A 23951-nucleotide genomic window follows, 5' to 3' on the forward strand; every position below is an offset into this window, starting at 1 on the left:
TAGCTCCAGCCAGCAGTGAATGAGGGCTGGAGCTAACTCCTGCATCAGCACCGCTCGCGGAGTCGTGGGCCCATTTCGCCCGGGCCCGAGCAATTCCTACACAGCACATTGACACCTAATGGACGGGCTGAAAAGGTCAGAGCCATACATGTATAACCAGGGAAATCTGTCACCAGGCCGTAGTGAACCGATGGGCACTTGGGTGATCTACCTGGATTTATAAAGGAGATCCATCAAAGTCGTTGGATTTTTGCCATATTTTTTTCTGAGTCATTGTACGCCCCGAAAATTGTAGCAGGCAGCTCTTTAAGTGTGACCTCCATGACACCCTTAAAAAGCAACTATTCTCCAAACTATCTCTCTATTTAGGATGGTGAAGTACTGTGTTTAGGGTTTATTATTTATGAGTAAAGAGTATTTACACACAAACAAAAAAAATCCAGTTTTTACACAATAAGTCCCATGCCGCAGTAAAAAAGGGCGCAGAGCCCCGTCTAGCCGGGGAGATCTCCGTGAGCGATGCTGGATCTCTGATGCTGGATCTCTGGAGATCCAGCATCGATCCAGATCGATCTGATCCAGATCTGGCTCAGCAGGACGAAGTGGATGTTTACTTTTTTTCCATTTCATACAAGTAGGAAACTCTGGAATAAACCAAAAATAAAAACACTCTGAGCGTCTCACGGCATCTCTTCTACTTGCCAAGTTGCCGTTCACTGTAGTAAATACTAGGTCTGTCCTGTCTGCCCATATGATGTCACGGGCAATTTCAGATTTTTAGGTGGGCGTGTCTAATTGCATTACAAAAATGAGTCCAGCTATAATTCTAAGTGAAAAAAGATGATGTGGCAGGGGGGTGTGGTTAAGGCATCAGCTGGAGGTGGAGAGCCAGGTGTGGCTTGTTAGAGGAGCAGACGCAGCAGCAAGAGGTGAGCATAATTAACAGAAGGTGATTTAAAGCCCGTATGACCTGGTTCGCTCTCTTGCACTGAAGCTGGGGCCGACCACACATTCCTGAGAGCCTGGAGGTTCGGAGGCTAGAAAGGGAACGCGAGTTTGGGTGCTTTGTTGAACAATTTCTGTTAACTAAAAAAGACCTCCGCGGGGAACTTCAACATTTGAATCTGTAGCTTCCATCCCAACCCCAAGAGATGGCAAGAGATTAAACTGCTCCATAGTTTCCCCGCAGATGAATTCACCAGGTATACCAACCTGCATGCTGCCCTTGAAGTGGTAAAGAAGAAGCTTTCAATGTCTCAGAAGCACCTGAGGCCGTGGAGAAGGAGTCGTCGGCTTCCAGCGGACGCTGCCTCCTCCTAAGCGAAGCCTCCTCTTGCTTCAGAGCTGTCACATACTTGGAGTAGCACCACGTGATCTGGGGGGGAGCCGTGTCCAGAGCAAACAGCCATCAGATCGATGTTCAAACACTCAGACAATCTGGTTCTTCTCCGCTGTCAGCGTTCCGTAACTCGTTCAAGGTTACTCTCGCAAATTATGCTTAATTGAGATTATTGTGGAGGTTTCATTGTTTGCTCTTCCTCGTAGCTTTGAGAACATGTCACCAAATTTATTTTGGCCGCAGCCTGACACTTTAAACTGCAACGATTTACGGCGAAGATCGATTGTGAATGTCAAAACATGGGGTAAGGTTTGGCCGTCTAGAGTACCTGTTGCGAGGGAGAGCAAGGCGCCCGGCGAGAACATTCCCCGCTTCTTCTTTCCTCTTTTTCTCCATCCAACCCTTCTTCCTCCTCCTCCTCGAACCAGCTGCACTCTTGTCTCTCCAGCTCCTGCTGTGTCAAAGCAAGATCGTTTGAAGACACAACAAAACAGGAAGACAAAAGGGTCAACAGTAAGTCAGAGCAATCAGAACTCCCTAACAAATATAATGAATAATATAACAATAGCAAATAACATCACTAGTAATACTAATGGTGGATTACATATACAGCATAATTAGGTGACTTTTTTTCCCCTCATTCTTCTTCTCAGAAATGTGCACCAATTAGTAAAAGTAAATGGTAAAACCACCTCTCTCCTTCTCCTCTCCTCCTCCTTTCTCCGCCGTCTCTGCATCCTGGCTCTGTGTTTGACTCCCTGCTCTTCCAGGAGAGGCAGGAGCTGTTCCTCCGCCATGCTGCTCCTCAGGGCCTGAAATTGGGGCCACAGCTTCAGCAGTTCACTGAACACAGACATCTGCAAGAAGACACAAAACCCACACACACACACACAGAAATATCGCAAACACAAAATATTTGGAAACACAAGCCAGAACTGGGGGGGTATTTCCCGACAGCTCGCTAGGGAAAATGGTCATAACACAGTTATAGCATCGCTTGCCTATTGCCAATTTGCTGTTGGAGCTCAAGCAGGGTGAACAAATTATATTTTCATGTGCACACTCTCGATATTTAATGCAATACCATCTTCTCCTTCTTTCGGCTGCTCCCGTTAGTGGTCGCCACAGCGGATCACCTGCCTCCAATACCTTCTGTTCTGCGTACCTTCCTCCCTTACACCAACCGCCTGCATGTCCTCCCTCACCACATCCATAAACCTTCTCTTTGGCCTTCCTCTTTTCCTCTTGCTTGCAATTTAATGCAATACCATGCTTTCTGATATATATGCAATAATAAACCTCAGATCAGTTGTTCTACAAGCATAATGACATTTTAATGAAGGGGATAGCAAAACAAACACATTCGGACCATTTAATTTGGACAAATACACTTGTTAATTTTTGTTGTTCGCAATAAGACTTAAGCTAGCATGCAAAACACTCTTGCGATTAGTAGATTATCCACTCTACATCCTGAGCCACTGCCCCCGAGGTAACCCGGCATGTTTTCTAGCCGGCTTCCAGGAATAGTTTGATCCCAGAAGTTAACCAGGCTAACGGACATACTGTAAGCCTCGCTTACAATGCAAGAGAGCTTTCGGGAATACTCCCCTGGACGCCTTTAAACCTTTGAATAGTCATACGTCATGAAGCCGAGCAGAATAACGTGGTGTCCATAGCAACATGCGGACCTGTGCCTCCCTGAAGATGTAAGGGCCCAGCTCGTGGCGTTTCTCCAGAATGTTCTGGGCCTGCTCCGGGGGGACGTCTATCTGCACGGCAGGATGAAGGGAGGAGTTGATGAAGCAGTTGATGATGATGGAGATCTTCTTTTGGATGGTGGCCTCATCGACATGGGAATGACAAAGTTCCTTGCAGGAAAACAGAGGGAAACTATCACCGCGTCTGTCTACTACACTAAAGGCGAAAACAAAATAGATTCTTGTGAATCCTGCTCCAACCTTGTAACGCTGGACCTCCAGCCAGAAGAGCACGTCATTCTCCAGGAAGCCCCCCTGCAGGGCGGCAAAGCGCTGGAGCGGCAGGCAGGTGACGGGGTTGAGGAGAACCCTGCGGAACGTCAGGATCTCCTTGGAGGAACTCATCCAGAGCCCCTCCGCCTGCTGCGGGGAGGAGCAGGAGCAGGAGGAAGCTTTCAAAACAGCCGTGAGAGGAAAATCTTTCTCCCTTATCTTCCCATCATATGGAGGTCAGATGTAGGGAAGAGCCCTTGCCAACCGTTACTATTGATAAGATATCTCAAGGAGACGTTGGAGTACCTCCCCAAATAACATCTTAAGAGAGACATCAGTCTGCCTACAGTGGCCAAGAAGTTACAGAGAGTGCAGGGTCACGGAGAAAAAGATATATTCCTAACACTCACAGGAGCGAACGATGCCGCACAAAACCGTTCAAAGCATTGTCATCAGCACTGTGTTGGCCTCATGTATTAGATCTTAGACTCTCTTCTCACGCACGCACGCACACACACGTGAACTCTCCACCATTTGTAGTTAAACATACAGTTAGCTGTATCGTGGAGCCGCTTACCACGGCTTCAATAGCTGGAGAAGAATATGCCAATTAAAAGATACCTGGAAAAGCACACGTAGCCAAAAATAACAAATCGAAATAAGATGGGACTTTTTCCAAACTAAAAGCAGCGGCAAGTCTATGTTGCGGTCACACTGGCAATTTGGAGTTTGGAAAATATTGTTAAAAATATTGCTTCATAAAGTTGGCACGACACTAACCAACAAAAAGACTTAATTGGCAGCAGAAAGGGTCGAGGCGAGGGGCGAACTTTAAAAGTAACGACGAGCATTTGCTGCGTCCAAATATACTTTAATTCGTTGGAGGTACGGATTTCAGTTAAGGTAAAAAAAATAATAATTTTTTTTTTTTAAGTTTCTTCTCGGAAAAGTACATTTTCTTCAAAAAAGTATGTGTCCACTGCCCCCATGGAGACATGTCAACACAGAAAGTGTATGGATCTTTATTGTGGTACAGCTTGAACGAAACGTAGCAACAATGAAGAAGGGAAGAACTACGACCAAAAGCATTTTACAAAATGATCTGAATAGCTCAATGACAATGTCCTGTTGCACGTCGAGAACTTTGTTTAAAGCAGAAAGAGATGGAGAGAGAGAGAGAGAGAGAGATATACCTTCCAGGCTCCTCTCCTTTTCGGCTGGCGGCGGTGGCCCTGCTCCGAGGAGCCGGCGGCAGCTTGGGGCTACAACATACACACACACACCCAAAGGTCAGTGGGCAGATGGCGGGGAAACCGGGGGTCACGTGGGGCACCCGACACACACTCCCTCCCCCTCTCTCTGCTGCAGCAGTAACTAACGGCAAAACCCTCTATCTCTCTCTCTCTCACACCCTTCACCTTCTTTTCCACTCATCCATCCCCCGTCCCTCTGCCGTACTTCTTGTGCCGCTCATTACTTAATGAGCAGCTCCGAGTGTCCAAACAAGGCACACTTGAGAAGATAATGGGGAATCTGTGGTTACTGAGGGCCACCGAGAGCCATTCGACACCCGGCGTGTCATCCTGCCGTTTCCCACGTGATTGCTGTGGACCCACCAACGCCACCGAGGATACAATAGGCAAACTTAATTTTTCCAATAGGAACATATACAGCAGGGGAAATAAGTATTGAACACGTCAACATTTTTCTCAGTCAATATATTTCTGATGGGGCTATTGACATGACATTTTCACCAGATGTCGGTAACAACCTAAGTAATCTACACATACAAAGAAATGAAAACATATATGTCCATAAATTACGTTATGTGTAAGAAAGTGGAATGAAACAGGGAAAAAGTACACGCTTGCTACACGCTTGCTGAAATTTCTTTAATACTGAAGAAAATGAAGAAACTAGTCACATACATTGCTCAGGTGTGATTTTTTTTCCCCATTCTTCCACACAAACAGTCTTCAAATCTAGATTTTCCGGGGGCCTCTTCTATGAACTCTGATCTCCAGTTCTTTCCATAGATTTTCCAATTGGATTCAAGTCAGGTGATTGACTGGGCTATTCTCAAAGCTTTATTTTCTTTCTCTGAAACCAATGGAGAGTTTCCTTGGCCGTGTGTTTGGGATCATTGTCTTGCTGAAATGTCCACCCTCATTTCATCTTCAGCATCCTGGTAGATGGCAGCAGATTCTTATCAAGAATGTCTCAGTACCTTTCTCCATTCATCCTTCCTTCAATTATGTGAAGTCTGCCAGTACCATATGCTGAAAAACAGCCCCACAGCATGATGTTTCTACCTCCAAACTTCACTGTTGGTATGGTGTTTTTAGGGTGATGTGCAGTGACATTTATGGACATATATGTTGATGTCAATAGCCCCATCAGTAATATATTTAATGAGAAAAATGTTGACGTGTTCAATAATTATTCCCCTGCTGTAGGAAGGGTAGTAGCGGTGGTGAAAAAACTACTCTAATGCTACCCTTGAGTAGAAGTACAGATATCTGAATAAAAAACTGGTTAAAATGAAAGTCATTCAAAACCCGAAAAATGAGACAATGTTAAAAACCCAAAAATGTGAGGTATGATGAGGAAAATGGCCATATAATACAGTATGTGCAATAATCTGTAAAACATGTATAGTCATGTGTGTGTGTGTGTGTGTGTGTCTCTTCAGACTACGCCTATATCGGTCACAGAAGGCGTTTTTGCACCGTGGGAAGTTATAAGGACCTTTGGAGGAACTGCCTTTCTTTTTTTTTTTTGTTGCACTGCATTATCCTAGAACGATCATGATGTAATCTAAATTTAAACTTAACGACACAAGAGGAACATTCAGTGGCGTAAATGCACAGTGATTGGTTGAATACACGAGTATGAGAAATGCTCATGCGAAAAACATATGAAAAAAAAGATACTGCATTTAAAGTAAACATGTTTTTATTTATACAGAATTTATTCCCAAAACACTAAATCTACGTGACCTCGCAGTGGACACAGTGGACTCAGACGGACCCCTCGATCACAGGGTTTTCCTCAATGTTACCTGACCTTACCTAACAAGTCCCTGGGTTGAAAAAACGGCTCAGAGCGAGAGAAGAACACAGTGAAACATTGTTCCGGCACCGTACAGACCCACAGTCTGCATAGCTGATGCTGAGACATCATATATTAGTATACAGCTGTATTAACACATACATCACGGTAAGTTAAAGCAATGACAAACCCAGTCACACCAGTTTACAGTCACACCACAGCTTATTTTTGTAAGTTGTGCAGCGTTTAACAGAACCCGGAAAACTGAAATACATACCCGTGTATTGCTGCCTGCAGCTATATTTCATAGTTGAATTGCTCAACTTAAATAATTGCATTCAAAACTACATTTGAATCACAATTTGAATTTGTATTGTTTAACTTGAATAATTGCATTGAAAAACTGAATAGCGTTATTTGAAATTGAATAAGTTTGAAACAGAATTCCAATTAACTTTAAACTGAATATATTATGAAATGTATGAAATGTCATTAATTTGCTCTAAAATTGTATTTGATCCTCACTGAAAATTCATTTAGTTCTCTCAATTCAAATTCAGTTCTCGAAATTCAAATTCAGTTTACTGAGACACACATCCCCGTCATTGAGGAAGAGCAATCGAGCGCAGATTCACAGAACTCCTTTACATGTACTGTAATGACTAAAGAGCTCAACAGTGACCGCCCACTTTTAGACCGGCGTAGTTTCCAGAAGTTATCCTTTTCCCATTCATTCACTCCATTGACTTTTCAGAAAATCTTATATAAAGAGTTTTAAACTTGGAACCAAGCTAACTGACTACGAGATGAATGGTGACCATAAAACATTTGATGGTGTGGTTTGAGCAGCCACACCTGTCTTGGGTCTAGGTAACTGGGCCCAGGATCAGAGTGGCTGCATACCTGTTGCTCGTTGGTCTGTCTAACGAGAAACAGGTAAAACCCCCATCCCCACACACACACACACAGGAGAGGAGCCCTTGTCATGACATGCCATCCATCTGCTCCTGGGCTTGTTCCAACTAGCCCACTCTCAACAATAAACTGGTGTTTTCTCAACCCCATCGTCTGTGTCTCTGTGCCGGAGGTCCCTGAAAACACCACTTGAGTGGCGTGTGGTAGGCGAAACACAGGTACAAGACTGTGTACATAATTATTTCAAGAGTAAAGTAACTACTCATCTCATAAACCATTGCGAATGATACCTTTCCAATGACTTCCAACCTAACGATAGGTAATCTTCTTCTTGAATTTAACATTTGTCATTATTATAATGTTTATATTGTTAATAATAGTGTTGAAATCATGGTTGCTCTGTGGTACACGTAACGTATATGATCGTAGAGTTCTGTGGTAACAGTAACTCACTGGCCGACAATGACTTAAAATAGTCAAAAAACGTCCCCGGAGGTGCGGTAAACATTTCCATGGTATGAGCAAGCTCCACCAATCAGAGACATCGCTGTTACACTTTAGGATTCTGAGTAGTGTAGTACTTCTCTATGACGATTCAGAATATGAATGGGATTTTAACTTCCGGAACTCACTGTTGAGCTCTATAGTCGTTACAGTATGTGAAAAGGAGTTCTGTGAATTTGCACTCGATTGCTCTTCCTCAACGCCCCAAATGTGGATTGCAGTAAACTGAATTTCAATTGTGAGAACTGAATGAATTTTCAGTGAGGATCAAATACAGTTTCAGAGCAAATTAATTCAATTTCAGAATAATACATTCAGTTTCAAGTTTATTGGAATTCGGTTCCAAACTAATAAATTCTATTTCGAATTATGCTATTCAGATTCAGTTTTTCAACGCAATTATTCAGGTTGATCAATTCAAATTCAAATATCGATTATTCAAATTTAGTTTCTAGTGAAACATATTTCTGCCTATTGTTTGGCTGTGACTGTACTTTGATATTAAGACAAAATGTGCTTATTGTAAGTCACTTTGGACAAAAACATCTTCTAATTGACCTAATGTATGTGCTCACTCGTTGACGAGCTAAAACTGAATTTGAAAAAAAGTAAAGAATCAACACCTTGTAATGCTGTCTCTCCGCGAACTCGGCCGTTGCCAGGAACCGAGGCAGCCACGTCCTCTCGATATGGCTCCTGATGACGCTCTGGACCTCTGCGACCACGGCGTTGGATAGACGCTCGCCTCTCAGCCGCTCCTCTCCGCCTGCCAGACACAGGACCTGCGCCGACATGAGTCAAAAAAGACACAATTGGAAAAGGTCTGTGTGACGGGGTGGAGACAGGCTGGTCCCATACTGCCAGTGGAACCCCTTTATACACCCTCCATTACCATGTCCCTCTATTTCAAACCTAAGTAGATAGGGGGCGGAGAAAAGAGGGGGCATTATAAGATTGAAGGATGGAGGGAGCAAAGGGCCAGGGCAGTAAAAATGTCGGTCTTTTTCACAGAGTTTAGATTGGGTGTAACTCCCCCCGGGGCTTGCCATGAAGTCTCGCTGAAGCCTATGCTTTCACGTGTGTCGTGCTCATAGACGGTTAATAGCGAATCTAAAAAGATGAACTGATATTTGACACAATCGTGGCTTTAAACATTATGGAATGAATATATAAAATAATTTTGATTGCCTTTCCGAGCTTCCCAGTGAGATTATATCGATATATATTCATATTGATTCGTTAGAATAGATACCTCTTTATTAGGAAAGCAGAAGCTGATTGGCTCATAACAGGAAGCCACTTTGAAAATGGATAACGATTGGATTAACACACTGCAGAATCTGGTTTGATTAAAGCAGCTCCCATCATGCAAGTTTGTCACAGGTTGCTGCGAATTGGTGGTAGAATACTGGCATTATTATTATTTGATTATAACATGTGCTGTTTATTATGCGTATTGAAATGTTTATTAGATATCAGAAATTTAACAGAGGAGGCACAACATTGGAAAGGCAGTTAGCAGTCGCTCTGCAGCATTAATATAAATAGTCTGCAATGTGAATTTGTAAATACGTAATTGCAATTAATTTAAATAGCAATTCAGCAATCATTTAAGGTGTGTGGTGAAATTCCGGCACAGTTATACAATTATGCCATAGGCAGCTGCAGTGAAAATAAAAAAGTTCAATCTTAAATGTACTGCTTACATAACAGAATCCATACACCCAACCATGGAACATATAGTTGGATAATATCAAGGCATTTCTGCTATTTGGGGAGCACTCAGGTGAGCAATAGGCTAAAGGCACATTTCCCTGGTACTGACTCTCTTAACAAAACCTTTTCCACTTTCATTTTCCGTGTTGCCCCTGAGCCGTTTTGCCTTACATCCAATGTGATAGGAGGGGTCCTTGAGAAAATAGCACTACACTGCTGATTTTGAGTTTCGTTAAAATGGCCTAAATGCCTCTGTCCAGGATCCTGACAGCAAGGCTACATGGATGTATATAGCACCGTGACAATGTATTATCTAATATACAGTAAATGCCCAAAAGCCTATTCGGTATTTCTTAGCAAACGTGAGCATAATTTATCTGGTCAATTTCAACGAGGCCTACAGTATATAACAGTTCACTTGCTTTCTTCTGCTGTTCTGCCAAGGCAGGGCTGCCGGGACCAAAGAAGTACTTGCTATTCAGGTATTTGTCTGAGATGTCTGAGGACCGGGCTTCTTGGACCGTTACATCTCTCTGAGGGGTCCGCCGGTACCGCTCCAGGTCCAGCCAGCAGCTCAGGTGGACGCTGCACACAAACACGCATCTTTTAGCATCCTATCACTGAGTGATTTACGTCCCAACACGGTGTCAATCATGACTCCCACCTGGCGTCGTGCTCCTCTAGAAAAGACAGGAAGTGCTGGATCTCCGGGCGACTGCGGAGCAGGGAGCCGAGCCGGTAACCACGGTAACGCTCCGGGACCTCCGACCAGGGGTCGGGCTGCCGCACCAAGCCCTCCGGTAGAAGTGGAGAGCGAGGGGAGGTAAGCAGGGCGGGCCGACCCTGCTGTAGCTGTTGAGAAAGAGAGAGCAAAAGGGAAAGACAAGGCTTAGTTGTCCACTTAAACTTGGCCATTTTTCAACCCAGGCCTGAGGAAAATGTTGGTTCCCATAATTTACAACTGTTAATAGCACAACCTGTCTCATCAATTTTAAGCCTTGAAAGACATGTGAAATCTCCTTTTTGAAAATGGGTAACTCAGAGTACAGCCAAGACATTGTCGTTACGTCGAAAGAAGATTAGTTTTGTGCATGTTATAAGGTTTGTTGGGGTTTTATTAACTCTTAATAACCACTTCTGTAAATCAGCTCTTTAAGTTACTTATGTGCTGATGTTAGAGAGACTATGGACCAGAAACAGGAAGCTGCACTTCTTCCTACTGGAAAACTACACTAAAGCCAACGCTAGGCTTTGGATGTGCTACCGCAAATGCAAAAAGCACGTTTTAAATACTGTAAAATCTTATGTCACTGTTATTAAAATCATTTTCATTCGAAATTCATACAAAAAGTCATGGGTAACTATGATGTGAGCTTTAGTGCTTTTGGTTTTTTTAAAGGCTTAAACGTTTGCCCCATTGGACGGCCTTCAAGCACAGTGAGTGTTTCTCAATAGTAAATAGTTCAGGAATGTTTAATAAAACGGGCAAACCTATTATTTAACATAGAAAGCATTGGGTATGATCGTACTGTGCTTCTCCATAATGTGTCCCAACGCCTGGCATGAACCTCGATTGAACCAACCTCTTTCAGCCTGAGCTCCGACTGCATGTGCAGGCTCTGCAGCTCCCTATACTCTGCACTGTCCACGCAACGCTCCTCCTCCGATACACACACCTAGAAAGAGAGCGAGAGAGAGATGCCAAATGCCAAATGTTGCCAAAACTGATGACAACGGTGTTTAATGCTCTCTATTCTGTGTGCAATAGTGAGGTAACGTCCAGCTCTTTTTGGAGGACATTCCCTCAATTTTCAGACTCTTCGTTTGTTTGATGCAGCTGGTGTAACCTACGATGAGCAAGGGGGATTTCTGGTGAACGAGGGCCAGAAGAGTCTCTTGGCTCAGTTGTTCATTTCGGTGGAAGTCAACATGTAAATCAGTCACATTCAATATGAAGTGTGCCAAATGCCTTGACCCCCCCCACACAAGGACATTACTTCCATCCATCCATTTTCAGTCACTTGAGGCGCATATGTGACTTGCTTTGTTAGACCACTTGTCTCGTTCGAGTGATTCCCAAGTGCAGAGTGTTCACGACGAAGGAATTGTTTGCGAGTCTTGCATCACCAATATGCGCAAACCACATCACTCACACATATTATAATAGTATAAGCAGGGTTTGGCTAGCCCTTTAAAAAATTTAATAACTAATATATTTGGGTTTGTGTCAGTAAGACTAGAAAGAAGTTCAATAACTGATTGGCCTGATATCACAACAACAAGCAGCGGAACTGACCCTCTGGTAGGACAGCGCGTCTCTGTCGACGAGTAGGGCCCAGGGCTCCAGGAGGACAGTCAGGGCGTGCTCCTCCACCTGGTCAAAGAGCTCCTCGAAGGCGGGCCAGAGCCGCTCGTACACCCCACTCCTCTGGCCCTCGTCCAGGCCAACGCTGCTTTGCGCCGAGCAGCATAGGTAGGTGGAGTAAAGGAACTGGGCGGGAAGATGGGGACAAAGGACTTATGAGAACCCTTATGAGGGTCGTCATCGCCATCTTCCTTCTAAATAACCCAACATCCCATACCGGAATTAAGAATTATAACGTTACATTCGCGGATGCCACCTTCATTCTCAAAATTAACGGGAAGGACATTTTGTGGAGTGGATGTTGAACATAAGTTGGGATAGATGCAGTTTTTTGCTCCCTCTCTGCTACGTTTGTAACATTATTGCTCTTTTGTTAGCCTTATACCTAAACACTGGAATAAATAAATGTCTGTATTAAAGTTGTGATCTGTAAGATTATTGTGTTAAGAAATCCCATATTTTACACTATTTTTTGGCTGGCACTTTTTTTTAACAAACAGCCATTCAATTTGTTCACACGCGGGCTTCTTTATACACAGCTTTCCAATTGTTGGTGGCGGGGTCCCCCTTTCCGGGCAAGAACACACAGATTGGGCGAGCAGTGAATTGGAGAAACCAGCCTAGCCTATGTGTGGTCAGTAAACTGTCCATCGGGATGAACGTTTGTTAAAAAAAAAAAAAAAAAAAAAGAACAGCACCCTCCAGTGAAAAAACATCCCCAACAAACCTTGAATCAATGGATGAGAAGAAAGCCTACTTTACAAGGGTAAACCAATGTAAAAAAATAAAAATAAAAATAAAAAGTAAATCTTTTCAAATGAAGTTCTGGGACTTGCTAATCCACCCCACACAGACGATTTTATGGATTACCACTTTAACATTGCCAATTTGACATCATGACATTGAATCCTGACATATGGCCGTCTACCCTTCCCGGCTTCTCTGGATGGTGGATTTCGGAGCCCTGAGGTGGGCTGTGAACTGGGGCCTTATGAACGAGCTTGAATGTGTGTATTGTCCTGAGTATACAACTGACCTGCGCCTGTCTCTGGATGGTGTATGGGTCCAGGCTGTTCTGGTAGAACAGTTGATGGTAGTCCTGAAGATCAGTCCAGAAATGGATGGCGCTCTCCCACAGCTGAGATGGGAGAGGGGGGGGGGGGGGGGGGGGCGGGAGTATGATCGACTCCGATGGAAACAACAAGTACGACATGTGCAAAGGACAAAAAAATGGAATCCAGCTGCTACTCCACCTGATTTCCAGAGCGTTCACAGAAGCGTGTGAAGTAAAGACCGGCACGAGAGTTGAGGAACAGAGCTTTGAACATACTGTCCATCCCACTGCCGCACAGTGCTGGGCTACTGATACTGGAGAATGACTAATCACACACACACACACACACACACACACACACACACACACACACACACACACACACACACACACACACACACACACACACACACACACACACACACACACACACACAGCTGAAAATCGCAAAAATAAATGATGCAGATTTAGTTGCCTCTTAATCTCATACGATGTTGAGACGTGTTTAGTCCAATTGAACAGTTGCAGATATAGGCACGGAGATATAGGTATAGGGTTCCACGATTGAACAGGGTTAGACCGAAGCACTCTTCCAGTCAATCCTAAACTTAAATATGGAGCTTAATCCCTGATCAAATTTATGTTGAAGGGCCTTGAATATTGTGTTCTGTGATTGTAATTGTATGTCAAATGTATGTATATATGTTTGTTTCTTGTTGTACTTTTTGTCTTTTCTGTGATGCTGCTCTTGCATCACGCAAAAAAAAATTCAGACGGGATCTGACAATTAAGTATTATCGTATTGTATCGTATTTGTAGAACCTGGGGGGCCTTTCCACGACGTAGTGACTTCAACACCCCCACCAACCCGCCCACTGTTCCTACCGGCGTCTCGGGAGGGGATGAAGGCGGGCCAGTGTCGGGGCGGTGTGGCGTAAGACGGGCTGCACAGCGGCAGTATGGTTCTTCTTCCACTGTGGTAGAATCTGTCTGTAGCGCCCCCAAGTTAGTGGATTCGGTGCCAGCCGTCTGATTCCACCACAACCTGGGAGCCCTGCACAGGTAGAACAGTGGGAAAGGCGAAAATAGAAAGGCGATAAAATCAACAACTTTTCTGGAAATCACATGATGCAAACTAAGAGTATACAACCACAATAGGACATCCGGGACACAGGTTTTACAGTCAAACATTTCTACTCGGTACCAGTAGAAGAGCAGAGCCTCAGTGAGGCAGGGTTGAACGCGGTGCAGTTTGTCCTCTGTCCAGCAGGGGGAGGTAGCCAGCCCCAGTCTGGAGAACAGCTCCGCACTCAGACTGCTCGGACTGCAGCTCCGCATGTATCTGCTTCTCATCTGGCTCAAGTGCCTGATGGATTATATTGGATTAGATAACATTCGAAGACATGCGATAAAATGGTTCAATAGATTTTTTGATATTCATCTATAGATCTTTTTACGTTATCTCCATTTATCTGTATAGAGTTGAAAATGTTCTGTTTCAATTTGATGATATCCTAAATTATCTGTATATATTTTAGAGCTAGAACTAACGACTATTTTCATTATCAATTAATCTGTTGATTATTTTCTCAATTAATCGCTTAGCTCTTTTGTCCATGTTTCACTGTGTGTACAAAGGAGTGCGCGCTTTTGACCAGAATGTCCAGTAATTGTGATGTGGTGAAGAAAGTGGGAAATACCTGACTGACTGACTGACTGACTGACTGACTGACTGACTGACTGACTGACTGACTGACTGACTGACTGACTGACTGACTGCCTACCTACCTACCTTCCTTCCTAACTTTATAGTTAGAGATATTTTTTGGATTGTAAGATTTACATTTTTCCTGTTCCAATTTTCTGTTCTATCTTCATTCGCTTTGGCAATGAAAAGCTATGTTTTCCATGCCAATAAAGCCTTTTTTTTTTTAGACAGGCAGACAGACAGACACTGTTTTTTTCCCTCCATTTTCACCTATTCTTCCTCTCTGGGTGTTGTGTGGTCTTCAGTCTCTCTATGTCCATCCACAGATGCAGAAGCTTCTCTCCCTGCGTTCCACGTAACGACTCCTTAAACTGATCCAGGGTCCGTCTGCTGTCATAGAAACCGGCGCCATGGTAACGAACGTTGAGGACATTTTTTTTCTTCGCACCATCACTGTCCTCCTCCTGCTTGACCCCCAGTTTCTTCTGGATGCACCCCTCCATCACTTCCACCGCAGCTCTGATCACCTGCTTCACCACAGCGGCAGCAGCTAGATGTTCTAGAGGCCTGTCTGGGTCCCCTGTGGTTAGATGGAGGTGGCGGTCAGGTGGAGAAGGAGACATCGGTGAGGGTGAGAGGAGGGGAGAGATGGATGACTTGTGACTCTGACGATGGCGTCAAAACGAGTGTGTCCGTGGTTTCCGAGTGTGAGAAATGTAAATAGACTGATGGGGGCGGGGTGGATGGGGGTTTGAAGAAACCCAACTCACGGGCAAATACATACCGCCTTCCTCCAGCGAGGCGGTTGGGGCGCTGGGTCGGTCATTGCCTGTCACTGTGTCCGTCTGGTTTCCAGGGGGCTTTGTATTGCACTTGACCGACTGGTAATCTGTACTTTGTTCATCGGGATATGGTCTCCACTGAGACAGCATCTTGGCCAGTCTACAGAAAGAAAAAAAAGAAAAAAGGCTATTGACAGAATTACAGTGTGCTTGTACACAATTGTCTTTATTTGAAAGCATGTCGAGATTGATGTACGGATAAAAGACTCTTCCTTTAGGCTACCCTTTGCTAGTTTACTCAAACAACTTACAGTGTGCTGTAAAATATATTTTAGTTGGCCTTAGGAGGTTCAGTAGTGTGGGTTCAGTAGCACTGCATTATGGGTGATGGTGGAATGCACTGTGCGTGCAGGGGGTTGTAACTCTACTCAAGTCCTATTAAATGGGATGCTGGCAATGGATAAACCAAACAAGCCACAAGATTACTATTACCTTGTTATGGGTAGATATGCATCATATATATGATCACTCAAGTGATATTTTTGATTGAAATTTGGCAATGCTTCCCAAAAATCTCAACCTCCCATGTATCAAGCTTGGCTCTTTGCAGCCAGAGCATTTAAAGAAATATAGCAGGTAAAAACTATTCAAACTAGGGGTGTTTCAGCAGACAGTTCATACCAGCTCACCAGATATTTTCAATATCTCTATAAAATACTGCTGATCTTTGGTTCTGATAAAGTATCTAGTTAAAAGGCATCAATTACTGCGGCCATTCTGAACCTTTTTTTCATATCTGGGGCCATCAACTTGATATGCGTCACAAAACAATATGCTTTAGTCCAAAATACCGTACCCGTCTTTACTGTTTAGTTAGGGTGATAACAGTAAAATTATGATCAAAACAGTTATGATCGTACAGTCTCTGATGGTGCTAGTATCTTGTAAACAAAACAATAGTGAAGATGAACTATTAATCATTTTTGCCAAAGCGCCCACCCTGGAACCTCTTGAATGACTCCTGGGGATCCTGCGTTCACAAAGAATACCTGTATTCAGTGTAGCAGTCACTTTGGACAAACAGGGGGAACCGTGCATTCATAATCCACTGCATTCCTTGCTCTTTGTCCAGGCACTGCAAAAATCAGTTGAAGAGGAATGTGCTTTTTTCAGCCAACAAGAGGTCATAAACAAATGGGGTCACTGTGCATAGTGCGTCACTCACCCGGGCGGTGTAATGGTTGTCCGGCAGGGGGGCTGCGTGGGCCAAAGTCGCTGGGTCGTCTGAAAGGAGCTGAGCTCTGCCGTGGTGCAGGACCGCGGAGATCTTCCGGCGGAGGCACCGCTCCCCCGGGCTCACCGCCTCGAAATGCCCAGCAGCACGGCTGAAGAACACGGCAACTGGGAAGCACTGGGTTCAATAGACAGTGAAACCTATTAATTTCGGCAGGTTGTGTACACACACACACACACACACACACACACACACACACACACACACACACACACACACACACACACACACACACACACACACACACACACACACACACACACACACACACACACACACAAAGTTAGGGATATTCGGCTTTCGGATGAAATTTCAAGATGAACCTAAAATGCACTATAACCTTTACAGGTGAACTTAATTTGACCTTCTCTAAACTTTTGAATGCACATGTCCAACTGTTCAATGTTTCAGTACTTTTTGCACAACTTGCTGTTCTCTAACAAAGAGCTGAACGGCAAAATTCACAACAGGTGTTTGATCCATGAATCGACCAATACATTTCCTGGTTCAATTACAATTGGTATTTAAACAGTCCTCTTCATCATGCTGTTCACATTTTGACATCATGAGACCAAGACAACACCTAACAACTGATCAACAGTACCTCGCCATTGTGAGGCTTCAAATAGGATGTTCTCAGAGGGAAGTGGCTACTGAGCTTAGAGTGTCACAGAGTGCTGTTCTCTGATGAAAGTCGATTCACGTTGAGCAGAAATGATGGCCGCCAACGATGTTGGAGACGTCAAGGAGAGCGCTATGCATCAGCCCAGTTGTCACCAGATGAGCCTTTGGTGGTGGTGGTGGTACAGAGTGGGCAGGTGTGTCTAGTCAATACAGAACTGCCCTACACTTTGTGAATGGTACAGTGACAAGCCCATACTACCTGAATATCATATATATATATATATATATATATATATATATATACACAGTATATACATACATATATACACACAGAGACATATCTATCTATCTATCCATTTTCCATCCATCCATTTTGACTTTTTTTGGACTTAAAGCAGTAGTTTTGCATTTAAGAAATATCTAGCTTCTACCACTGGGTGGCAGAAAATACAGAGAGATACTGTATATTGAGTCTAGGACCATTTGAAGTACAACACAACACAAACAAAAAATATATATTTTGAAATAATCCATTTAAAACTATCCAAGGAACAATCTCTACAAAAATACAAAAAAATATTTGAAACCATTGGCAATGTCTTAAAATGCCATACAAGAATTTCGGAAATGGAAATTATTGGGGGGGGGGGGGGGGGGGGGGGACTGTACAACAGATCCGAATCCAAGCTTTTATACCAATCAGCCATAAAATTACCACCACTGACAGGTGAAGCGAATAACATTGATCTTCCTGTTCCAAAGGCACCTGTCAAGGGGTGGGATATATTAGGCAGCAAGTGAACAGTAAACAGTTCTTGAATTGATGTGTTGGAAGCAGGAAAAATGGGCAAGCGTAAGGATCTGAGCAACTTTGACAAGGGACAAATTGTGATGAACGACAGGTCTTGTGGGAAGTTCCGGGTATGCAGTGGTTAGTACCCACCAAAAGTGGTCCAAGGAAGGACAACCAGTGAACCTGCGACAGGGTCCTGGGCACCAAAGGCTCATTGATGCGCATGGGGAGTGAAGGCTAGCTCGTCTGGTCCAATCTCACAGGAGAGCTATGTGGCACAAATTGCTGAAAAAATTAAAGGCGTCAGAACACAGTGCATTGCAGTTTGCTGCGTATGGGGCTGCGTAGCCACAGACTGGTCAAAGTGGCCATGCTGACCCCTGTCCACCCCCAAAAACGCCTACAATGGGCACGTGAGTGTCAGAACTGGACCATGGAGCAATGGAAGAAGGTGGCCTGGTCTGAGAATCACATTCTATAATTTACTGTAGATGGCCGAGTGTGTGTGTGTGTGTGGTACCTGGGGAAGAGATGGCACCAGGATGCACTATGGGAAGAAGGCCAGCCAGCGGAGTCAGTGTGATGCTCTAGGCAATGTTCTGTTGGGAAACCTTGGTTCCTGGCATTCATGTGGATGGATGGTGGTTACTTTGCGACGTACCACCTAGCTAAACAGTGTTGCAAACCAAGTACACCCCTTCATGGAAACGGTATTCCCTAATGGCAATAGCCTCTTTCAGCAGGTTAATGCGCCCTGATACACTGCAAAAATTGTTCAGGAATGGTTTGAGGAACATGACAGAGAGTTCAAGATGTTGACTTGGCTTCCCAATTCCCCAGATCTCAATCCGATTGAGCATGTGTGGGATGTGCTAGAACAACAATCCCAATCCATGTAGGACCACCTCACAACTTACAGGACTTAAAGAATCTGCTGCTAACGTCTTGGTGCCAGATACCATAGGACACCTTGACGAGTCAGAACTGTTTTGGCGGCACAAGGGGGACCTACACAATATTAGTGGTGGCTTTAATGTTGTGGCTGATCTGCGCGCGCGCGCACACACACACACAATTTAAATTGTATTATTTATTTTATATTCTATATCTGACACGTGAGTGCTGGTCACCGGGAGCCTTGCTAAGGAAACTAAATATCGATTCCAAGTTCATTCTGTATTTCAGCAGTATTCACATAAAACTGTCCACTTTCGACTGCCTTTTCACTGAACCACCTCAACAGAATCACATTAATGAAACAATTAAATCGGATAATCTTTTTTTTTTTTTTACCGGAAGACTCAAGAAGTCGTTGAAGAAATCAACCAATGTCTCATCAGAATTCAAGTAGTGCTCCTGTACAAACAAAAACAGAGAGGGAAACTATAATAATAATGAAGTCAGCAAAGACCAGCAGGATGGAGGAGAATCTATTCATCTGGTGTAACATGTACTCACAAAATTCCCAGCAGTGATTTCAGGAAGAGCTATTAAAAAAACAAAAAGAGCAAATAAATCTTCTCGTTATCTGGTCAAGTTATTGTAGTAGTGTTCAATTTCTTAAAAGTGCCGTCCCCACCTGCTATCTTCGGCCTGTACATTCTTCACCTCAGAATCAAAGTTAGCTGCAGGGGTGAAGTGGAGGAGGCCACCGAGGCTCTCTGTGTAATGACACACACTGCAGGTTGCTATGGGAGTGGACTCAATTCCAAACCGGGGGGAGGGGGCAGTAAAACTTTAACTAGAGTACAGGGGTGGGGGGGGGACATGGATAGTGCATTGGCTGGTCGAAATAAGCCAAAGGCTAAAGACACACACACACACACACACACACACACACACACACACACACACACACACACACACACACACACACACACACACACACACACACACACACACACACACACACACACACTTCAGTTGAGAAATATCTAACTTCTACCACTGGGTGGCGGCAAATACCTCGAGATGCTGAATATTGAGTTGAGGAAACCCTAACCATTTGAACACAGACAAAAATAAATGTATTTTAAAATGATTTATTTAAAAGTATCTGGGAAAAAAATTCTACAAAAATACAAAAAAATGTTTTACAGATATTGGCAGTGCCTTAAAATGTCATACAAGAACTTCAAAAATTAAAAGATTGGGGGGGGACTGAACAATAGATCAATATGTGCAAGAAATGACGAGGAGCTTATGACAGACAAATCTGATGGCATCTGCTGGTCACACACACACACACACACACACACACACACACACACACACACACACACACACACACACACACACACACACACACACACACACACACACACACACACACACACACACACACACACACACACAGAGAGAGAACAAAATATATATATCAACTACAATACATAGATAAACACATTCAGGGGCTCAGAACAGCTGCACCTATGCAACTGGTCTCTCTCAAAAAGAAAAAAAAAAAAAAAAAAAACCTCATTGTGGCATTAGCGTAGCGTCCCGATAGCATGGTGAGACACTGCAGCCCAGCTACAACCTCCTGAGGTTACGTTTGCTCTGAACACTTCCCGGTAGCAGCACGTCTCTCTTACTGCGACGGTCGGCGGAGCGGCTGGCACACTCTCTGGACTCGTGGAAAGCACACAAGCAGGCTGTGCAGAACTGAAATGCGCAGTCGGCCCTGCTACACAGGCCCTCCTTTTTGATGGGGTGACACCTTGCCGGATGCTCGCATCTCGGGCACGGCTTGAGGCACTCATCATTAAACAGGGTTTTGGCCACCTGGTCAAACAGGGAAGGCATGAAGACACTTTGTTGGTTAACACTATGGAACACAATACATTAACACACTTAGTCTTTTTCCGTGAACCCATCATGTTACCCCATGTGGGGTGTGGCCCTAAGGTTGAGAATGTTGGTTCTAAAAGGAACTCACTTGAAGGAACTTGTCCCGTTTGCTGCTGCTCGAGTGTGACTTCTTAAGCTGTGATGGGGTGCAATTGCTTTTCCCAGACTGTGGGGTGCAGTATCCAAAGCTCTTGGAATGGGACTGGGACTGGACCGATCTGAGGACTGGCCTCTCGACCAGAGTCAGCCTGGTCTCAGCATCGGGGACATGGCCAGAAGCACCAAGCTGCAACACAGCACAACATATTAGATAGATGATGCCTTGAGCCACTTTGTCAAACTCAATAAATAACTGTCTGTATCATAGTCAAAGCAACAAATTAAATCTACCTCAAGAGAAGCCTCCAGCTCACTTGGATGAAGCCTTCTCCTACAGCTCGCCTGTTTGTCCTGCAAGATGATTTCATTCCAACTAGTGCACACCTGACCAAACCTGTACAAACACAAGCCACAAAAACATTTGTGTGACCTATTGGCTACGGAAAAATCTCAGAAAACAAAATTTTGACCCGCCAAGGTACTAAAAGGCTGCATCACGTATGCCGCCTATATACATGTAGAAAACGCTGGGTCTAAGATTATAGATCATTCAATGTTATTAATGCTGTGTTGTTATGGCATTCAAGTAGAATATGGAGCAGGAAAGACCTATAGGTTAATAGAATTATGTCTTAACTAAAAAAGAAAATTAAGCACAAATTTGATCAAAATGGAAGCCCTATATCTTTTTCATGTTTCGATTCTGATTCTTTTCACAGTTGAGACTTACTGTCTGACCACAGACAGGTTATTTTAAAACTCTATGATCCTGCCTGAGAAGCCTAATTGCTGTCAACCAAAAGCTATTATCTGGAGATGTTATTCAAATGCTCTACTTCATGTTAGATTGACATGTGGTGGGTTGCTCAATATAATATCTGGCAGCAACCCATCTCACCTTCTTTAAGAATAATATTCTTTATTTTTTTGTCTGGCATTTAGCAGATAAAAAAAAAAAAAAAAAAAAACTGGTTTCCCAATGGTGTGTTTTCATTGTTTATCCATTTTCAAACAAATTCCTAATGCAATATATTTTTATGCATTAAATTCAGAGACAAATCCAGAACATCTACTAGGAATGTGTATTTGTATAGAAAAAGGTATTTGCCGTACACTTTTATAAAAAATATAACAACTTCCCACCTGTATACATCCTCTTGGGACAGGTGGTTGAATATGACAGCCAGGATGTGCCTTAGGTTTCTCTTCTTTAGTTCTGTGAGCACATCCACCTTTCCCAAACCCATCTTGCGTCCGATGAGCCCCGCCAAAGGCATGGTGGTCCTAAACGCCAGCGGGGTCTCAGCTAGTGCCGCAATGGACCTCAGCTGCTCTTCCAGACAAGGGCTCTGGTCGACGGACATCCGGGTTTTCTGCTGACACATGGCATGGACAAGCTGCAGGGCAGGAGTCATTGAGAGATTCTCAAGGCTGACTGGGGTTGTCCGGAGCGGGGTGATGCTCTGACTAGCTGGGGCTTTGCCAAGAGGGGTTACTGTAGCTTGCTTGGCTGTTGGAGTGCAAAAGGGAGTAGCGTTGTCTATTTTGGCAGAGGTAATGCCAAGGGGCATGGCTCGACTGCTTAATTTTGTAACAGACTGCCTGGATGGAGTAACATTGGAAATCAGAAACACTTCATCCTCTTTACTGAGGCTTTGGCACTGAGGAACACACTTGTTTTTTACACCCATCAGGTTGACGTCGGCACGCACCCGGCCAATATTCCTGATGTCCTCTTCAGACTGTGAGCCCCCTTCTCGGAGCGTGGAGAGTCTTTGCTGGCGCTGCAAACGGGTGCGCCGCTTTGCCTCCGCCAGGTGCGGGGTTTCACAGCGGCTCCTGGGGGCTGATGAGAAGGGCAGCAGCTCCTGGAATGAGCCGTCATGTTCTGAAAGAGAGTCCTGGGATTTTTCAAGAGCCAGGGAGCCGATACCGCTGTCCTCAGACACAGACCTGTTTGAAGGTTAAGAATGAGGGGTTAAGCTTTGCATACATTATATAAACGCCACCATTATCTTTAATCAGTAAAGTCTCATTTCATTTGCAGGTCAAACAAACAAAAAAATAGCATGTACCTTGTGTACTTGGGGACACATGTGGATGGCGGCGTGCACAAGGCATCTGGACTCTCACAAGTCACGCTGCTGCCAGGGGTGTTAGAGTTTTCCCTTGCCAGGGCAGAAAGAAATGTATCCAGGTGTGGGGTCTCTAGATGTTCTGCGGCGAGGTGGCCAGAGGATATGACGCTCTCGTTGAGATCTGCGTCAGAGAGCGAGATTTTCCTCACAAAGCTAGACAAGTCCCCACTGGCATTTCCGCCATCTTTAAAAGTAGAGGTCTTCACCTGAGAGAAGAAAAGCCGTCGTTTTCTACCAGAAAAGGCCACCTCCAGCTCAGTTTTTAAAGTGCTAGAAGCAAACGCTCCAAAAGTTATACTGTCTGGAGAGTCATAGGAGCCACCGAAACAGGACTTGGAATTGGACTCTGTCGCCTTTGTGTTTGATGTCCTTTCATCATCAGTTTTGACATCTTTGGCAGATTCCGGGTGACACATGAGAAGTTTACGTCGCAGCAAGGCATCTTTCTTAGATACTTTAGGAGTTTCGCACAAGCCAACTCCAGATGGCTGTTGTGCCCTCCTACTTTGGTCCAAAAATCGAACAGTTTCTTTACTCCTCTCCTTCTTGGGGGTGACTGACAACGGGAGGTTCTCTTTAGGAATTTCATTAAAATGGTCTGAAGACGACAGTCCACGAGGTACATACTTAGTCTGGCCGGCCCTCTCCGTGCTGAGGATTAAGTCAGAGTAGCCACTATCAGAGATTCCATAATAATGCGGTTCTTTGCATCGATGTAGTTGAACAGCTGAATCTGGAGTGCTGTCCAT

The 23951-nt window shown here is 44.2% G+C and overlaps 2 protein-coding genes across 2 annotated transcripts; both read right to left on the reverse strand.

Moving 5' to 3' along the window:
- Positions 1-1919: 1919 nt before the first annotated feature.
- On the reverse strand, positions 1920-19719 carry rgs22 (regulator of G protein signaling 22; the record flags this gene model as incomplete). The annotated part of the gene is made up of 19 exons (XM_080004892.1): positions 1920-1928; positions 2032-2196; positions 3031-3462; positions 4506-4574; positions 8406-8564; positions 9921-10083; positions 10163-10350; positions 11082-11174; positions 11795-11989; positions 12900-13001; positions 13117-13204; positions 14122-14283; positions 14896-15205; positions 15410-15567; positions 16457-16542; positions 16633-16818; positions 19412-19474; positions 19577-19605; positions 19698-19719. 19 exons carry the CDS (start codon positions 19717-19719, stop codon positions 1920-1922), a joined length of 2679 nt encoding a protein of 892 aa, XP_079861018.1.
- Positions 19720-20647: 928 nt separating this feature from the next.
- Positions 20648-23951, reverse strand: fbxo43 (F-box protein 43; the record flags this gene model as incomplete). The annotated part of the gene is made up of 5 exons (XM_080004893.1): positions 20648-20899; positions 21054-21251; positions 21356-21458; positions 22208-23017; positions 23140-23951. The coding sequence occupies 5 exons, from the start codon at positions 23949-23951 to the stop codon at positions 20648-20650; spliced, it is 2175 nt and encodes a 724-aa protein (XP_079861019.1).

This window comes from Zeus faber (genome assembly GCF_960531495.2).
Source record: "Zeus faber genome assembly, chromosome: 8".
NCBI classification, from domain to species: Eukaryota; Metazoa; Chordata; class Actinopteri; order Zeiformes; family Zeidae; genus Zeus; species Zeus faber.